General features: G+C 41.5%; 1 protein-coding gene across 3 annotated transcripts in view; it reads right to left on the bottom strand.

Moving 5' to 3' along the window:
- Positions 1–13,585, bottom strand: part of Cdc14a (cell division cycle 14A) — a 156,248-nt gene that overhangs the window by 73,004 nt on the left and 69,659 nt on the right. For all 3 annotated transcript variants that reach the window (XM_051185623.1, XM_051185622.1, XM_051185624.1), the window contains 2 exons: positions 5,709–5,775; positions 2,169–2,231 (listed from right to left, as the gene is read on the bottom strand). In XM_051185623.1, coding sequence (XP_051041580.1) covers positions 2,169–2,231; positions 5,709–5,775 — 130 coding nt within the window. The remainder of the gene's footprint in view (positions 1–2,168; positions 2,232–5,708; positions 5,776–13,585) is intronic.

Genomic DNA, 13,585 nt, shown 5'->3' with positions numbered 1-13,585 from the left:
TGTGGTATCTGTGCCTCCTCTTTCTTTATCCCCCACACCTGAATCACTCTTTTAATTGAAATGTCTTTAGTGTTTAATGGCATATTTATCGGTGTGTCCTCCATGCTCATACACACACAGCAGAGATCCAGGGCCTGGAACTCTTTGGGGAGAGCACTGTAACTTATTTTATTTGGAGGTTCATTATAAGAGGACAAAATTACTCAGAGAATTAGGTGCACAACCTTAAGAGACACCGTTTGCAAGTGAGAGGATTATAAAGCACATGCTTCATTAGCTTCAGAGTAAAACACCTCAACTCACACTATAGCTATAAGCATATATTATGATGTGGCGGCACCTTCTCAGGATTTGTTTTACTTTTACAAAGTATCAATATATAAGCACTCTTATGTGTCCTTTTAAAAAATAAATTATAGAAAGCATTCCAAGAGAAGAATAGGTCAATTCACTTTTTTAAATGACTACATAAGTGATATATGTTTAAATGTTTAAATGAGTCTTGTCCATTATAAATGCACTGTCCTCTATTTCTAGTTTTCTGGAGTTTCTTTCCTTCCTTCTTTCCTTCCTTCCTTTCTAAAATGAAAAGATTCTTCTGCCACTACTAAAAAAGTCAAACACACACACACAATTTGAACAATAGTCTCAAATTTTAACAAATTATCAACTTTGTTAAATCTAGATTTTCTGAACTTAATGGTGTGTATACAAGAACACGGAATGTGTTTTTCCATTAAGCCATGTCCCATCTATAGGGAATTTGCTGCCTACTAAGGAAATGAAAGTTATATGTAAATGGCCTTGATGTAAGAAAAATGGGCACAAATTGTGAATAGTGAAACTAAGAAGACAGAATTCCAGAAGGAACATCTGGTCTCCACAAATTCTGCACACACATGAAATGAGGAGTAGGGGGGTAAGAACGATGAAGGACTGCATAAAGCATTCGAGAAGTGGTCAACAGGCAGCTCGGAGGGACTGGAACAGGACTGGGCATAGCAAGGAATGGCAGTGAGGCTCCAGAGGTAGCCAGAGTTTGGCAGAACTGAGAGAGTGGGACAGAGGGTTACTCATCCCACTGCAGGGCCAAGAACAAGACAAGAGGGAGTGCTGTTTTAAGATCATCCAGCTAGGCTTGTGGAAGAAGCCTGAGAAAGGGACCACAGCTCAGGTAGAAAGCAACTTTAGCAGTCCAGGGAGAAGAGTTCTGACCCAGGGCAGAGTAAATGACAGCAGACTGCAAAACGAGACAGAAGGCATCCTCCAGTACCAGCCATGGGAACCCACCACTCACAAGACAGTGGTGGGGTAGAGAGGGGAAATCTGGTCTTGAGCCTGGGGTAACAGGTAGATGAATGGATCAGAAGACCAAGTGTGAACAGTTTAACCTTCAAACACAGGGCACATTTTACACACAAGCAAGATATTCAAACAGACATACTCTGGACAGCAGCCCAAACAGGGAAGTCTGCTGCAAATGCTGGGAGAGCAATGTAGCCAATAGTTCTCCTGGAAAAACCCAAGGGATGAGCTATGCTCAATCGGCATTGGTCCTCCTCACCTTCTACAGGCTCCTCCCCTCACAAAAAGAAAAGTTAACTGCCTCTGAACCTCTCCCATCCTACTGCAAAGTGTCCCTCAGCACTGCTGTATGGCACCAAGCAGAGTAGACAAGCATCCCTAACCACTAGGCACCACTGAACAGGTAGAGCTCACAATGGTGCCACGGGGAAAAGAGCAGCCACGTGTTACAACTAGGTGCGTGCAACTGAGTTTCCAAATCAAATGCGTATCACGGAAAGTATTCTAAAACCTACTTTTGCCTTAAATGAGACTTTACTTTTAATGTAAAAGTAATATAGAACTTAACTACCAAGCTACACTTCAAAATTATCTTGCTAAAGGTACACAGAGACTGTCAATAAAGTTTGACAAGAGAATAAATATATAGGTAGGTAGGTAGGTACATTGACAGATGATAGATAGATAGATAGATAGAATAGAACTCTTTACTACATTAAAACTTGATGACCCCACATTAACCAAAGCTGACCACTATTTAAAAAAAATGATAAATGGTTTAATTAAAGAGTAATAGTACTATCTTTTTTTTAATTTCGCCAACATGAAATTATATGCCACAAAAGAAAATTAAGTATACAAACCTCATAATGTTCATATTCATCCACATCAAATGTCTCGAAGTCAAAAAATCCATGCTGTAATCCCTAGAAGTAGAACTGAGTTAGTTGCCTGCACACAACACAAGCGAGAAACTACTCATCGATTCTGGGACATCTAATCCCAGTCCCACTACCCTCAATGCAAAAGTCTCAGACTTTAGCTTTTCCTGCTTCTCTAGAGTCCCAACACTGAAAACCACGAAACTAAATACGACTGGTAATGTGAAAATGTACCCCACAAAAGGTGCCTCCTCTCCAATTTCTATCAGTTCTATATACGAAATGAATAACCTACATAAAATGGAACGTACTAGAAAAGCTATAGCCAAAACCTATCAGGAACCAGATTTAGGACAGAATACATAACAGTCACTAACGTCTCAAACAGGAGTAAAGTCAAGTTGGTTCTTAGAAAAACGTGCCTTCCTTCTACCATTTACCAAAAAAGGCATTTTTACTTAATGGCCCTAAATTCCTAAAAGTATATTTTGGAGGTATTTGTTTTCTAATGGTAGTTTAGGCGGGTGGAATAAATCAGAAAGAATGGACTTTTTTAACAAAAGAATTATCTCATACCTTTTTTTTTTTTTTTTTTTTTAAGCAGTAACAAAACTCTTTAAAATTAGCTAGTTTACACCTAATATTTTCAGGAAAATAGAAGTCCTTTTTTTCTTTTTTTAATAAACTGGTAAGCTATAGAGGTGACAACCAAATATAAAGCCACAGTTATATTTAAAAGTTACATGATCAAGTCATTTAAAATAGAAAAAGATACCAGTAAGCCAAGCAACAGTACATGGCGATGAGTCTACATTTCAGAATGTGGAACTCGAACCTTCTATACCAGTAACACCAAGACTACTTATAAAGTAGGCTCCTGGGTCCCTTCTCAGAGCTAGTAAATCAGATTCTTTGGGACCAGGGCACAATACCAGCTTCTTCAAGTTATTTATTTACTTAGACACATTCTCACACAGCCTAGGCTGGCCTTGAACTGGCTGATGACTTTAAAATACTGATCATCCTGCCTTCTCCTCCTGAATGCTGGGACCACAGGCATAACCATCACCATAACCAATGCATGTGGTATGGGGGGGGGGGTGGAATCGAACCCAGGGCATCATGCATGCCACACAGGCAGCTGAGCTGCAACCCAAACTCAGGACACACACACACTATTAATTCCAAAGAAAACTCAACAATCCACTCCCTGCCCCTCTTTATCTTTAAACTATGTGGTTGTCTCTGCATGTTCATACAACATATAGACAAGTGGTCATGACAATGGCAATACATCAAAGTCTGAAAACTACCCTCACTTTAACAGGCAGTTTTTAACATGCTTTCCCTGGTGGTTCTTATAGATACTACATTCTGGCAACAATTACAAACTGCAAAACAAATGGAACACATTCTATAAATTATAATTATTTCAACTTTTAAAGGCTAATTAGGTTGAGCTTGGTGGCAACCTGGTAAACACAGCAAGTTTCAGGCCAGCTGGGGCTACATGGAGAGACAGACCAGATCTCAAAAATAATAATTACTTAATTTAGTTAAAATAAATAGCTAATTAGTTCATCCATACACACTATTAATTCTAGAGAAAACAACAATATACTGTTTTGCCTTTCTCTTTAAACTGTGTTTTCTCTGCATGTTCACACAGCACATGGACAAGGTGTTATGATAATGGTAATATATCAAAGTCTGAAAATACCCTTAAAAGGCAAAAGCATGAGCACACTCTGTATATGTTCCCAAAAGGATATGCACTCAGTAGACAAAAATGCTTTGTACGTGTCAACTTAAGCAAGGGAGTCTAGATGGGCGCACATGTCTCTACTGGAGACACGATGAAAAACCTATCAGCGCCTTTTAAAACATCATCTGCACTTGAGAACAGCCCAACAAGAGAAAAGACTATGTTTAGAAAAGCCTTTATTCATAAAGTCACACCTTTCCTGTAGGGCAGGAAGGATGTCATAAATTTCTATATTGAGATGCCAGATGCCATATAGGGAGCAGGGCTGGTCCAGAGGGAACTGTGTGAATTTCATAAGCACTACAAAAGCCCCAGCCTCTGTCAGATGGCAGGGAGGCAAAATAATAATAACCAGGACAATAAATGCTCTCTTCCCTCGGGCGTGTTTCCTAAGTGCTTTAATAGTGGCTTGCATGTTGGGTAACCTGTCCATAAAGCTCTAGACTACTATTTATGGGTGAACATTTGGGCTATGCTGTTGGCAAGAGTGGGATTGAATGTTTCCATAGCTCTTCTTGTTGATTTGTTTTTGTTCAGTTTTAATTACTTTGATGTTTTTGAGAGTTTAAAACCAAAGGAGCTGGAGAGATGGCTTAGCAGGTAAGAGAGTTTGTTGCTCTTGCCAAGGACTCGAGTTGGGTTTGCGGCATGCTTGTAGCTCACAACCCTGTGTAGCTCTAGTTCCAAGGGTTGCAACGCCCTCTTCTGACCTCTACAGGTACTACACATACATAATGCAAATACCTATGTGCAGGCAAAACACTCTGACACATAAAAATTTCTCTTACATAAAATAAAATCGCTTAAGAATGAAATAGTAAAATCATAATAATGAATAAATGGCATCTTTACCCTGATTTTTTCTCAAAACAGGGCAAAGTCCACAGAAATTTGAGCTAGAATACTGCTACCAAATTCATAGCTGGGCAGGTCATGTAAAGCCATATTTCTCACTGGCAAATGCCAGCTGCCCCTTCACCATGGAGCTGTGTCCTCTGAGCCCTTTACAGAATTCATAGTACAGCCTGCACAGCTTCTCGGGCTGGAAATTAAACCTGTGCCAGACATTGCTTCACTTTTCCATTAGCTACATAAATAATTAAATCACTATGCTTAATTAACTAACTTTACAGTGCATCAGTCACCCGGGGGTATTGTTCAAACATAGACCACAGGGCCTCACCCACCCCAAGACTTTATGATTCAGGTCCATCTGGCACACCGCCAACCACTGACAACGGGTGGCTTAGATAACCTCATGCCCCTCCCACACCAAGAGCCAGCTCAAAACTAAGACAAATGGGTGATGGAGCCATGCCATGGTCACGGCAGCAGACAACGAACACGTTTGTCTCAGAGTACAAATGGCTTAAATGAGGAAGGGTGGTCTCTCTCTTCCACCCCTCCCCCACTGCCCTCCACTTTCCTGTCCCAGTCAAGATACAAGTGGGTTCTTGCACTTCCAAATATTTTTAATCTAAGGCTGGCTGGATTTGTGAATAAAGAACCAGAGCAGGTGCAGGGTTGGAGAAAGAGGTAAGTGGGCTATGAAAATGAGGAATGTACATTATATACATGCATAGAATTTTCGATGAATAAAATATAAATCTTTTAATTTTAAAAAAGAAAGCACAGAAACTGAGGGCTGACTGTATTTTTACAGATCAATTATTCAAGAGGAAAAAGGTCTTCCCCTTACTGACTCCAGTTCCTTCCAACAACAGGAAGAATCTTTGGAGAAAGAGTGGTAACATTACCTTTCTGATGCCTTGTAAACAGTCAAGGATGGTGAGGTTGTAAGTGCAATTTCCAAAGGATGCGTCCCTACAAACACAAATAAATGGCATTAGAAACATGCATCCAGATTTTCAAATAGGGAAATGCTAAGTCAGTAAGTCAGTTGGGCATTTTAGCTGGACTTCATAGCAGACGCAAGAGCCCAAGCCTTCATTTGTATTTCCACCCTGTATGCCATGGGTACAGGCTTGAATGAGTTCCTTTACCTACCAGAGTCTTGGTATCCTTGTATATGAAATGAAGGTAATGACAGCTATCAGATGCCATAAAAAATATGAAAGGTCCTCCATCTATTGCCCGGCACAGCAGAAGCACTTAAATATTACAGCCACTGTTATCTTTGGGGGGAGCAGGGAGATAACACAATCTTCTTATATAATCCAAGCTGACCAGGAATTACTGTGTAGTACAGACTGGCCTCAAACTTGTGGCAAACCTCCTATTTCTGTTTCCCGAGGACCCAAATCAGCAGCTGTATCTCAGGACACCTAGTTCGTGACTACTCTGAATAATGGTGAATTGGGCTGTCTCATCAAGTGAAGCATGCATGACTATATAAGCATTCTGGCAGGGAAAACCTCATGTCAGGAACCAGTGAATCCAAGCCTAAAAAGGTACAGAGCCAGGGGTCAACAGAGCCTGGTAGTCATGTTAATATTAATCCCCTGCAAAGAAGAAACAAAATAACTAAATTGCAGCTAATCTTCCCAACAAGTTGTTATGTTTACTCAATAAGAGCTCTGAATGCACTGTAAAGAGCTCTCAAGAAGTCTGGGGAACATGCCTTTAATCCCAACACTCAGAAGGGAGGCAGAGGCTGGCGGATCTCCATGAGTTCAAGGCCAGCCCCTGCCTTGAACTCTACAGAGTGAGTTCCAGGACAACCAAGGGTACACACAGAACCTGTCTCAAAACAAAAAAAAATAAAAATAAAAGACTGGGAACAAAAACTAAAATTATCTAATATTTATTATGGTGTGTGTGTGTGTGTGTGTGTGTGTGTGTGTGTGTGTGTGTGTGTCAGAGAGAGAGAGAGAGAGGGAGAAAGAGAGGGGAGAGAGAGAGAGAGAGAGAGAGGTCAGAGGCATCCCCTAAAGATGGCATTATAGGCAGAGGTAAGCTACCTGAGGCATGTGCTTGGAATTGAATTTGGGTCTTCTACTAGAATAATATAAGTTCTTAACCACCGAGCCATCTGTCCAGTCCCCCCCCCCAAAAAAAAAACTGTTTGTAATCAAAACATAATATTTAAACCTATTGTGCTGAAAATTGAGGGCTCTGAGCTGTTTTGTAGAGCAGCTTAACCAATCTATTTCAGGCAACCTAAAACTAAAGTATCAAGTTCGGGTCAGCTAAGCAAGTACTGGTCCTGGAGCTTTAACAGGAGCAGGGCTCCAAGGTGTGGCAGCAAGAAACTTGACCCGGAGCTTCTTAGTCCCTCAGCTGGGCCCCACTGCTGACCCAAGAAAAGGGCTGTCAAGCACTGAGACTGGCACAGTCAAATGTCCCAAACAAGGTTGGCTCAAGGACAGCATCCCGGAAGGGTGCCAGAAGAACCCTGCCTTTCACACATAATTAACATAAAACCAAGTGTTATGTCACCAACTATCCAAGGGAGCTTGATCCTGCCGCATCTAAGCTGTGAGTTACAAAGCAATTGCTTCACCATTCAGTCTCCAATAGCATCACACGAAAATAGTGACTTATCACAGCTTAACAGAAATGTCTCTTGAGCTCTCACACTTCTATGCTCGTCAGTGTGAACAGGAAGGCCTAACCGGACTTCAGCAGGGGCATCATTGATTCTGTCCATGTGGTTTTTAAATGCCATCTGAACTCACCGGTCCAAACGCAACAGTTCCCTTCCCACACACGTTGAAAAGGTCTCAGTTCTGAGATGACCTATTAGTTTATAGGAATACAAATTCCTTTGCACACACCTATCTCTTTAGGATGAGAGGGCTTATCTTAAAGATGAGCATCTTAGCAGCCCTCTTGGCCAGTGATCTGATAATGTCTAAGAGCCATTCTTTCCTTGTAGTACGGTTTAGTACACAAGATGAAATACACAGGGTTACCAGGAAGGGGGCTCAATTCAATTTAAATGAAGTTCCCCAAAATATAAAAACAGAATTTTCAATACCCTGTGAGTGTTTTTTAGTTGGTGAGGGGGTGTGGTAGAGTGAGTATGCTTACCTGGCATAAATAAGCTCCCTGGCCACCCCCATCACACTCAGATTTGGCAAACTGCTTTAATTTTCAAGAAGGTGTAAGTATAGATTAATATCTTAAGATACAACAATGACGTGATAATAATATGTCTGCCTGTGATTTCTATTGTGACAGTCACTGATGATTCTACTCTAGCAAACGTCCAACATTTGTAATTGAATTTAATCTCAGAAACTAGAAGGAGAGTAAAAATTAAAATGCAATGTTTTTCACTGACTCTGAATTCTCTTGGTAAATGTAGGTTCAAGTGCTTTAAGTGTTGCAAGTTTTAAAATACAAAATAAAATAAAACTAATCTAAGGGCTGGGGAGACAGCTCAGGTGAGAAAGTGCTTACCTTGTAAATTTGAGGAACCGGACTGGATTCCCAGAATCCACATTTTTTCTTTAAGCCTGGTATGGTATGGGGGTGTACTTGTAATCCCAGCACTAAGGAGACAGAGATGGGGACCAGGAGAGCTGGGATCCCTGGGGCTTGCTGACCAGCTAGTCCCACCTCCCAAGCATGTTCCAGGCCAGAGAGAGTTCCTGTCTCAAAAAAGTGGATAGTCCCTGGGGAAGTACAGTCATGGTTGTCCTCTGACATCCACACACAAGCTCATACACAAGCTGTACACACTCATACACATGTACTCATGCATGCAGAGAAAGAGAGACTTGGAGGTCCTTCCGCCCCAAGTCTATCTCTATCCGTAGATGCACTTGAACAAGTATATAAACACGAGGTACCAGAGAAAGTGCCTGGCCCAGGCTGCCTGGATGTCTGCAGAGAACATTGAGATTCTCATGATACCTCATGTACTTTCACAGCCCCACTACTGCAAATGACTGACAAGCAAGTTCTGGTGATGCAGTGAAAGTTAACACGCCCTAGACAGGGTTGGTACACAATGCTGTCACTACAGACTTAAAAGACAGAAGTTTGCAAACTGAAATCAAATAATAGAACCAAGTATCAAGTCTATCCTCCAACCCAGGACAGATGACAAGCCTTGAGAGCCTACTGTGCCAGGTGGCTTAGATGCATTCGTGCACAGAGCCTCATGACTGCTAGCTAACAGCAACAGGATCCCACATCCTGTCTCCACCCTGGGCAAGAGAGAAGAGACTTATTAGGGGTATCTGGTTCAGACACAGTTGCAGGAAAGTAAACAGGGCAGAGACGGCCAAAGCAAACACACACACAAATACCAGCAAAGGTAGAACACTGACCCATGCATGCATCTACTATGTCCTTTCAACTCTCATTAAAGGCTTTCTTTCTCCAAAATCAAGCAAGACAGGGATTGGGGCCAGGGCCATAGTCTCTAAACTGGAAATCAGGTGGATAAATAGGAAACCAAGAAAAATGAATACTTAGCAATTGATGGAAAAATTCTCGAGGGGCTGGAGAAGTGGCCACACTGGGCCCTTCTAGAGGTGAGGTTGAATGAAGGAATTGATTCAATGAGATTGAAAAGTTCGCTGAAGACCTTGAAAGGTTTACTCCACAGGAGCAATGTTACCTCCCATTAAAGAAACCACCCTCACGGTGGATATTCATGAACCCCTCGGAACAGTGAAACAGGAAGAGCTGTTTGTAAACAGTGCAGACGACCTGCTCAAAATGACCTGCAGACTTGAATGTTTCTTAAATGTGTTCTGAAACAAGGACTTCGAGAGCTTGGGAAACATCTGGCTCTGCTAAAAACGTCCCTTCCTGCCCTAAAGCCCATTACTACTCAAGACTTTGGGTTCTCTTTTCCTTCCCATATCTCTCTCCTCCCCCAACAAAATTTAAACAATTTCAGCCTTTCGTTATCTTTCTAAAAAGAGCTAGTCATCCAAAACTTGCTTGATTCCATACCGTCCTTCAGCTACCACCTTGTCTCTTTTTAAAAATAAGATCACTGAAGGCTGTCTTCATTTTTCCAGTGGTTTTTATTTTTATTGTGTGAATAGTACAATCCTGTCGCCATTCAGTCCAGACCATTCTCACCACACCCAGAAGAAACTATTCATCTGCAGCCACTCCTCCTCTCCCAACCCCTTGGCAACCACTCAGATGCTCTGTGTCTATGAATTTACTTGCTCACTCTACATCCACGGAACATTCTGCAAGGACCATCTCAGCAAGAAGTACCCTCTCCTTTGAACACTGTCACCTTGTGACCTGGACTTCACTTACTCCTCTGTCATTACTCCCCAGAACCCATTGCAAAGTTGTTCTCTAAAGGGAGACCTCAGGAAGTGCCACGCCAGGCCCCAACTCCTGTTGCTGCAGACCCTCTGTCAAGACTTTGACTTGCATCAGCATTACCTGGGTGACTCCTTAAAAACACATAGAAACATGGAGTTTCTGAATCAGCAGGTCTAAGCCAGGGCCTCAGATCCTGCAATTCTAAAGCTCTCAGCTGATGCTGACACTGTAAGGATAAGGGGGCACCATCCTACAAAGAATCATCAGCATAAATCACTTTTATGCAGTGACCCTCAAATCTATGTCTCCATACAACATCTAAGAACTCCAGAAACAGTACAGCGCCAGGTGTGTTGGCATATGCCTGTAATCCCAGTACCTGGGAACGAAGGAAGAAGATTTTTTTATGATTTAGATGCCAGCCTAGACTAAACAGCAAGATCTTGTCTCAAAGAAAAAAAAAAAAGGTGGTGGGAGGGAACCACCTAACTTTAAAAAAAAAAAAAATAGTGTAAACATCTTACTATTTAATGCCTCAAATTCACTATGTAAGAAAAAAATTTCTTGGGCTGTTAGTAGAATTCTTGCCTAAAATGTACAAGGCCTGGATTGGATTCCAAGCATTTAATAAAGTTGTATATGGTGGGGAACACCTGACATTCAATGCCATCCTTAGCTACACAATGAGTTCAAGACAGCTTCAGCTTGGAGAAAGGGAAAGAGATCTTGAATCATTCCACTATAGTGAAATCACTAGTAACAATTATCTAGTCTTGTAGCATCCTAGGTTAAAAAACACACACACACACACACACACACACACAACTCCCACCATCCCCCAAGCTCAGCCCCCCTCACTCTACTCATGTCCCTGTTTTTCATTCTTAGGGTCTCCAGAAAGCATCCTACTCCCAATACAAGTGACATAACCACTCCTAGCCATTCTTACCAGTTTCCTTCACCGAAGCTGGGGTGTTTCTTAAAAGAAATTTGGGATTGGATACCTCTAGACTGAGGTTGACTGTAACATTTGTCCTCTTTATTGAAGGCTAGAGACACATGAGTTGCCTTCAGCAACAGGCCAGGCAATCTGGCAGTTAGATAAGTAAATGAAAGGGCCTGATTTTCTAGATCTTAGAAGTGTCTTCTATAGGTCCCCATGAGTTGACTGTAAAATATTCAGAAATCTTCAAGACTGCATTCACACAGGCACGAGCAAACACTCTGTAAAGCTAGTTTGCCAACACGCCACTTCTTGTAACCTAAGAATTTAAGAAACCACTCAGTGTGAAAGCCAGTGAGGTAAGTCATAAGAATGCATGTCTGAAGATAAAGTTGTTCCGAGGGAAGAATGGAGACAAGGCATATATAACAAAATTAATTTTAATAATGTATTTTGTTCAATCAAATATGCTACCATTTCAGTGACCATTTAATAGAGTTTTCCCTTTCAAAAAAAGTATTCTGTTAGTTGGTGTGTTCATGTGTGAGTGGATCTCTTTCATGGGTGTGTACATGTGGCATGGTACACACATGGAAGTCGGGGAACAACTTTTAAGAGTTGGTTCTCTCCTTTCACGTTGTGGGTGCCCAGGGATCTAACTCATGTCATCAGGTTTAGCAGCAAGTGTCTTTACGCACTGAGCCACCTCACTGGCCACCCTTTTAAATCCAGTTGCAATCTATCTCAGTTGCACAGATTTTAAGTGTTCAGTAGCATATACTGCACAGTATAACCCTAGACTTAAGAACTAGACACTATATTGTATGATCCTATATTATATAATCCTTGAGAACAAGACACTATTGCGTCTTTCTTTTTTTGTTTGTTTTGTTTTTTGAGACAGGGTTTCACTGTCTACTCCTAGATGTCCTAGAACTTGCTCTGTAGACCAGGCTAGCTTCAAACTCACAGAAATCCACTGCCTCTGCCTCCTGTGTGATGGGATCAAAGGCATGTGCCACCACCACCTAGCACTGTAGGCAGATTTTTTTTCCCACCAGCCAGTTCCCAAATAACCATAAAGAGGCTGAATATGAATTATAAATGCTCAGCCAATAGTTCAGGCTTATTACTAACTAGCTCTTACAACTTAAATCAACACGTTTCTAGTCATCTGTGCATTGCCACATGGTTCATGGTTTTACCTGCCCTCCGGTATGTCGTACTCCCTCTGCATCTCCTTGCGACTTCTCTCCCCTTCTTCTTCCCCATGTCCTTAGTCTGGTTCTCCTGCCTAACCTTATCCTGTCCAGCTTTTGGCCAGTCCAGCTTCTTTATTAAACCAACCACAGCAATATGTATTCACACAGTGTAAAGGAATATTCCACATCTCTCTAAACTTAGATGTGCCAATACTGACTAGCAGCAAGCTCTGGAATCTGCCCATCTCCACCCTCCAATCCTGCTCCCCCAGCACGAGGGTTATAAACATACATGTGGGTTCTGGAGATCATGGTTGTGACCTTCATTGCTGCACAATAAATTCTTTACCTACTGAACCACCTCATCAACTCACAATTGTTCCTAAAAGTAAAAATAATGGGAAACTGTCAAAGGTAAGTGGTTACAGTTCTCCACCATCCCATCTTATCAGCTGAGGCTGCTAGAGGCAGAGAACACAAATGTTTGGCACTGGCCCTATTACAGAAAGTTTGATACCGGTCATCTGGAGCCACACAAATAGGAACAATAGAAAACATATTAGTCTGGACCAACTTTCACAACACAAGATTTTTTTTTTCTTGATTTAAGAGAAATAGAGAGAGACATGGACCTCACCTCCCTGTGAGTTTAAGGGGTCACAAAGCCCCTAAAGGTTGTTTCTGGTCTCAGATTCTGTAAATGGTGTTTAACTGCCATTTTATTAAGAAGAAAAACCTGTTAAGAGTCTATTTTTCATGGCTGCCCGAGCTTCAGAAAATACACCATTGCTGTCCAGAACAGACTAACAGGCTGGACAGCCGAAGCCAGCTGTTGTCCAACCTCACTGGATTCTTCTCCAATGCTAAGCACTCAAATCAACAATTTATGAAAAGATCCATACAGTCCTTGAACGAACCCCCAAAGACCACCACACCAAGTGTGGTGGCACATGCCTTTAATCTCAGCATTCTGGAGGCAGAGGCAAGAGGATCTCTGTGATTTGGAGGCCAGCCTGGTCACAGAACTAATTCCAGGACAGCCAGGACAAAATTGTCTCAAAAACAAGCAACCAAAAATTCATAAAATGTGTTTTTGTTTTCACATTTTAGAAACTCAAGAGAAAAAAATAATATGCGGTAAGGTGCTCTTGCCCTTTGAAATAAAAAGTTAATTACTAAACAAACTTTGACATAAATCATAATGCCTTATTTGAGTTAGCAGATATCTGGTATGTTTAATGTTAAGAGATATGTTTTATAATCACAACCAACATCTACCAAC

This window comes from Phodopus roborovskii, unplaced genomic scaffold (genome assembly GCF_943737965.1).
Source record: "Phodopus roborovskii unplaced genomic scaffold, PHOROB, whole genome shotgun sequence".
In the NCBI taxonomy this organism is placed as follows: Eukaryota; Metazoa; Chordata; class Mammalia; order Rodentia; family Cricetidae; genus Phodopus; species Phodopus roborovskii.
This window is presented reverse-complemented; position numbering and strand designations above follow the sequence as displayed.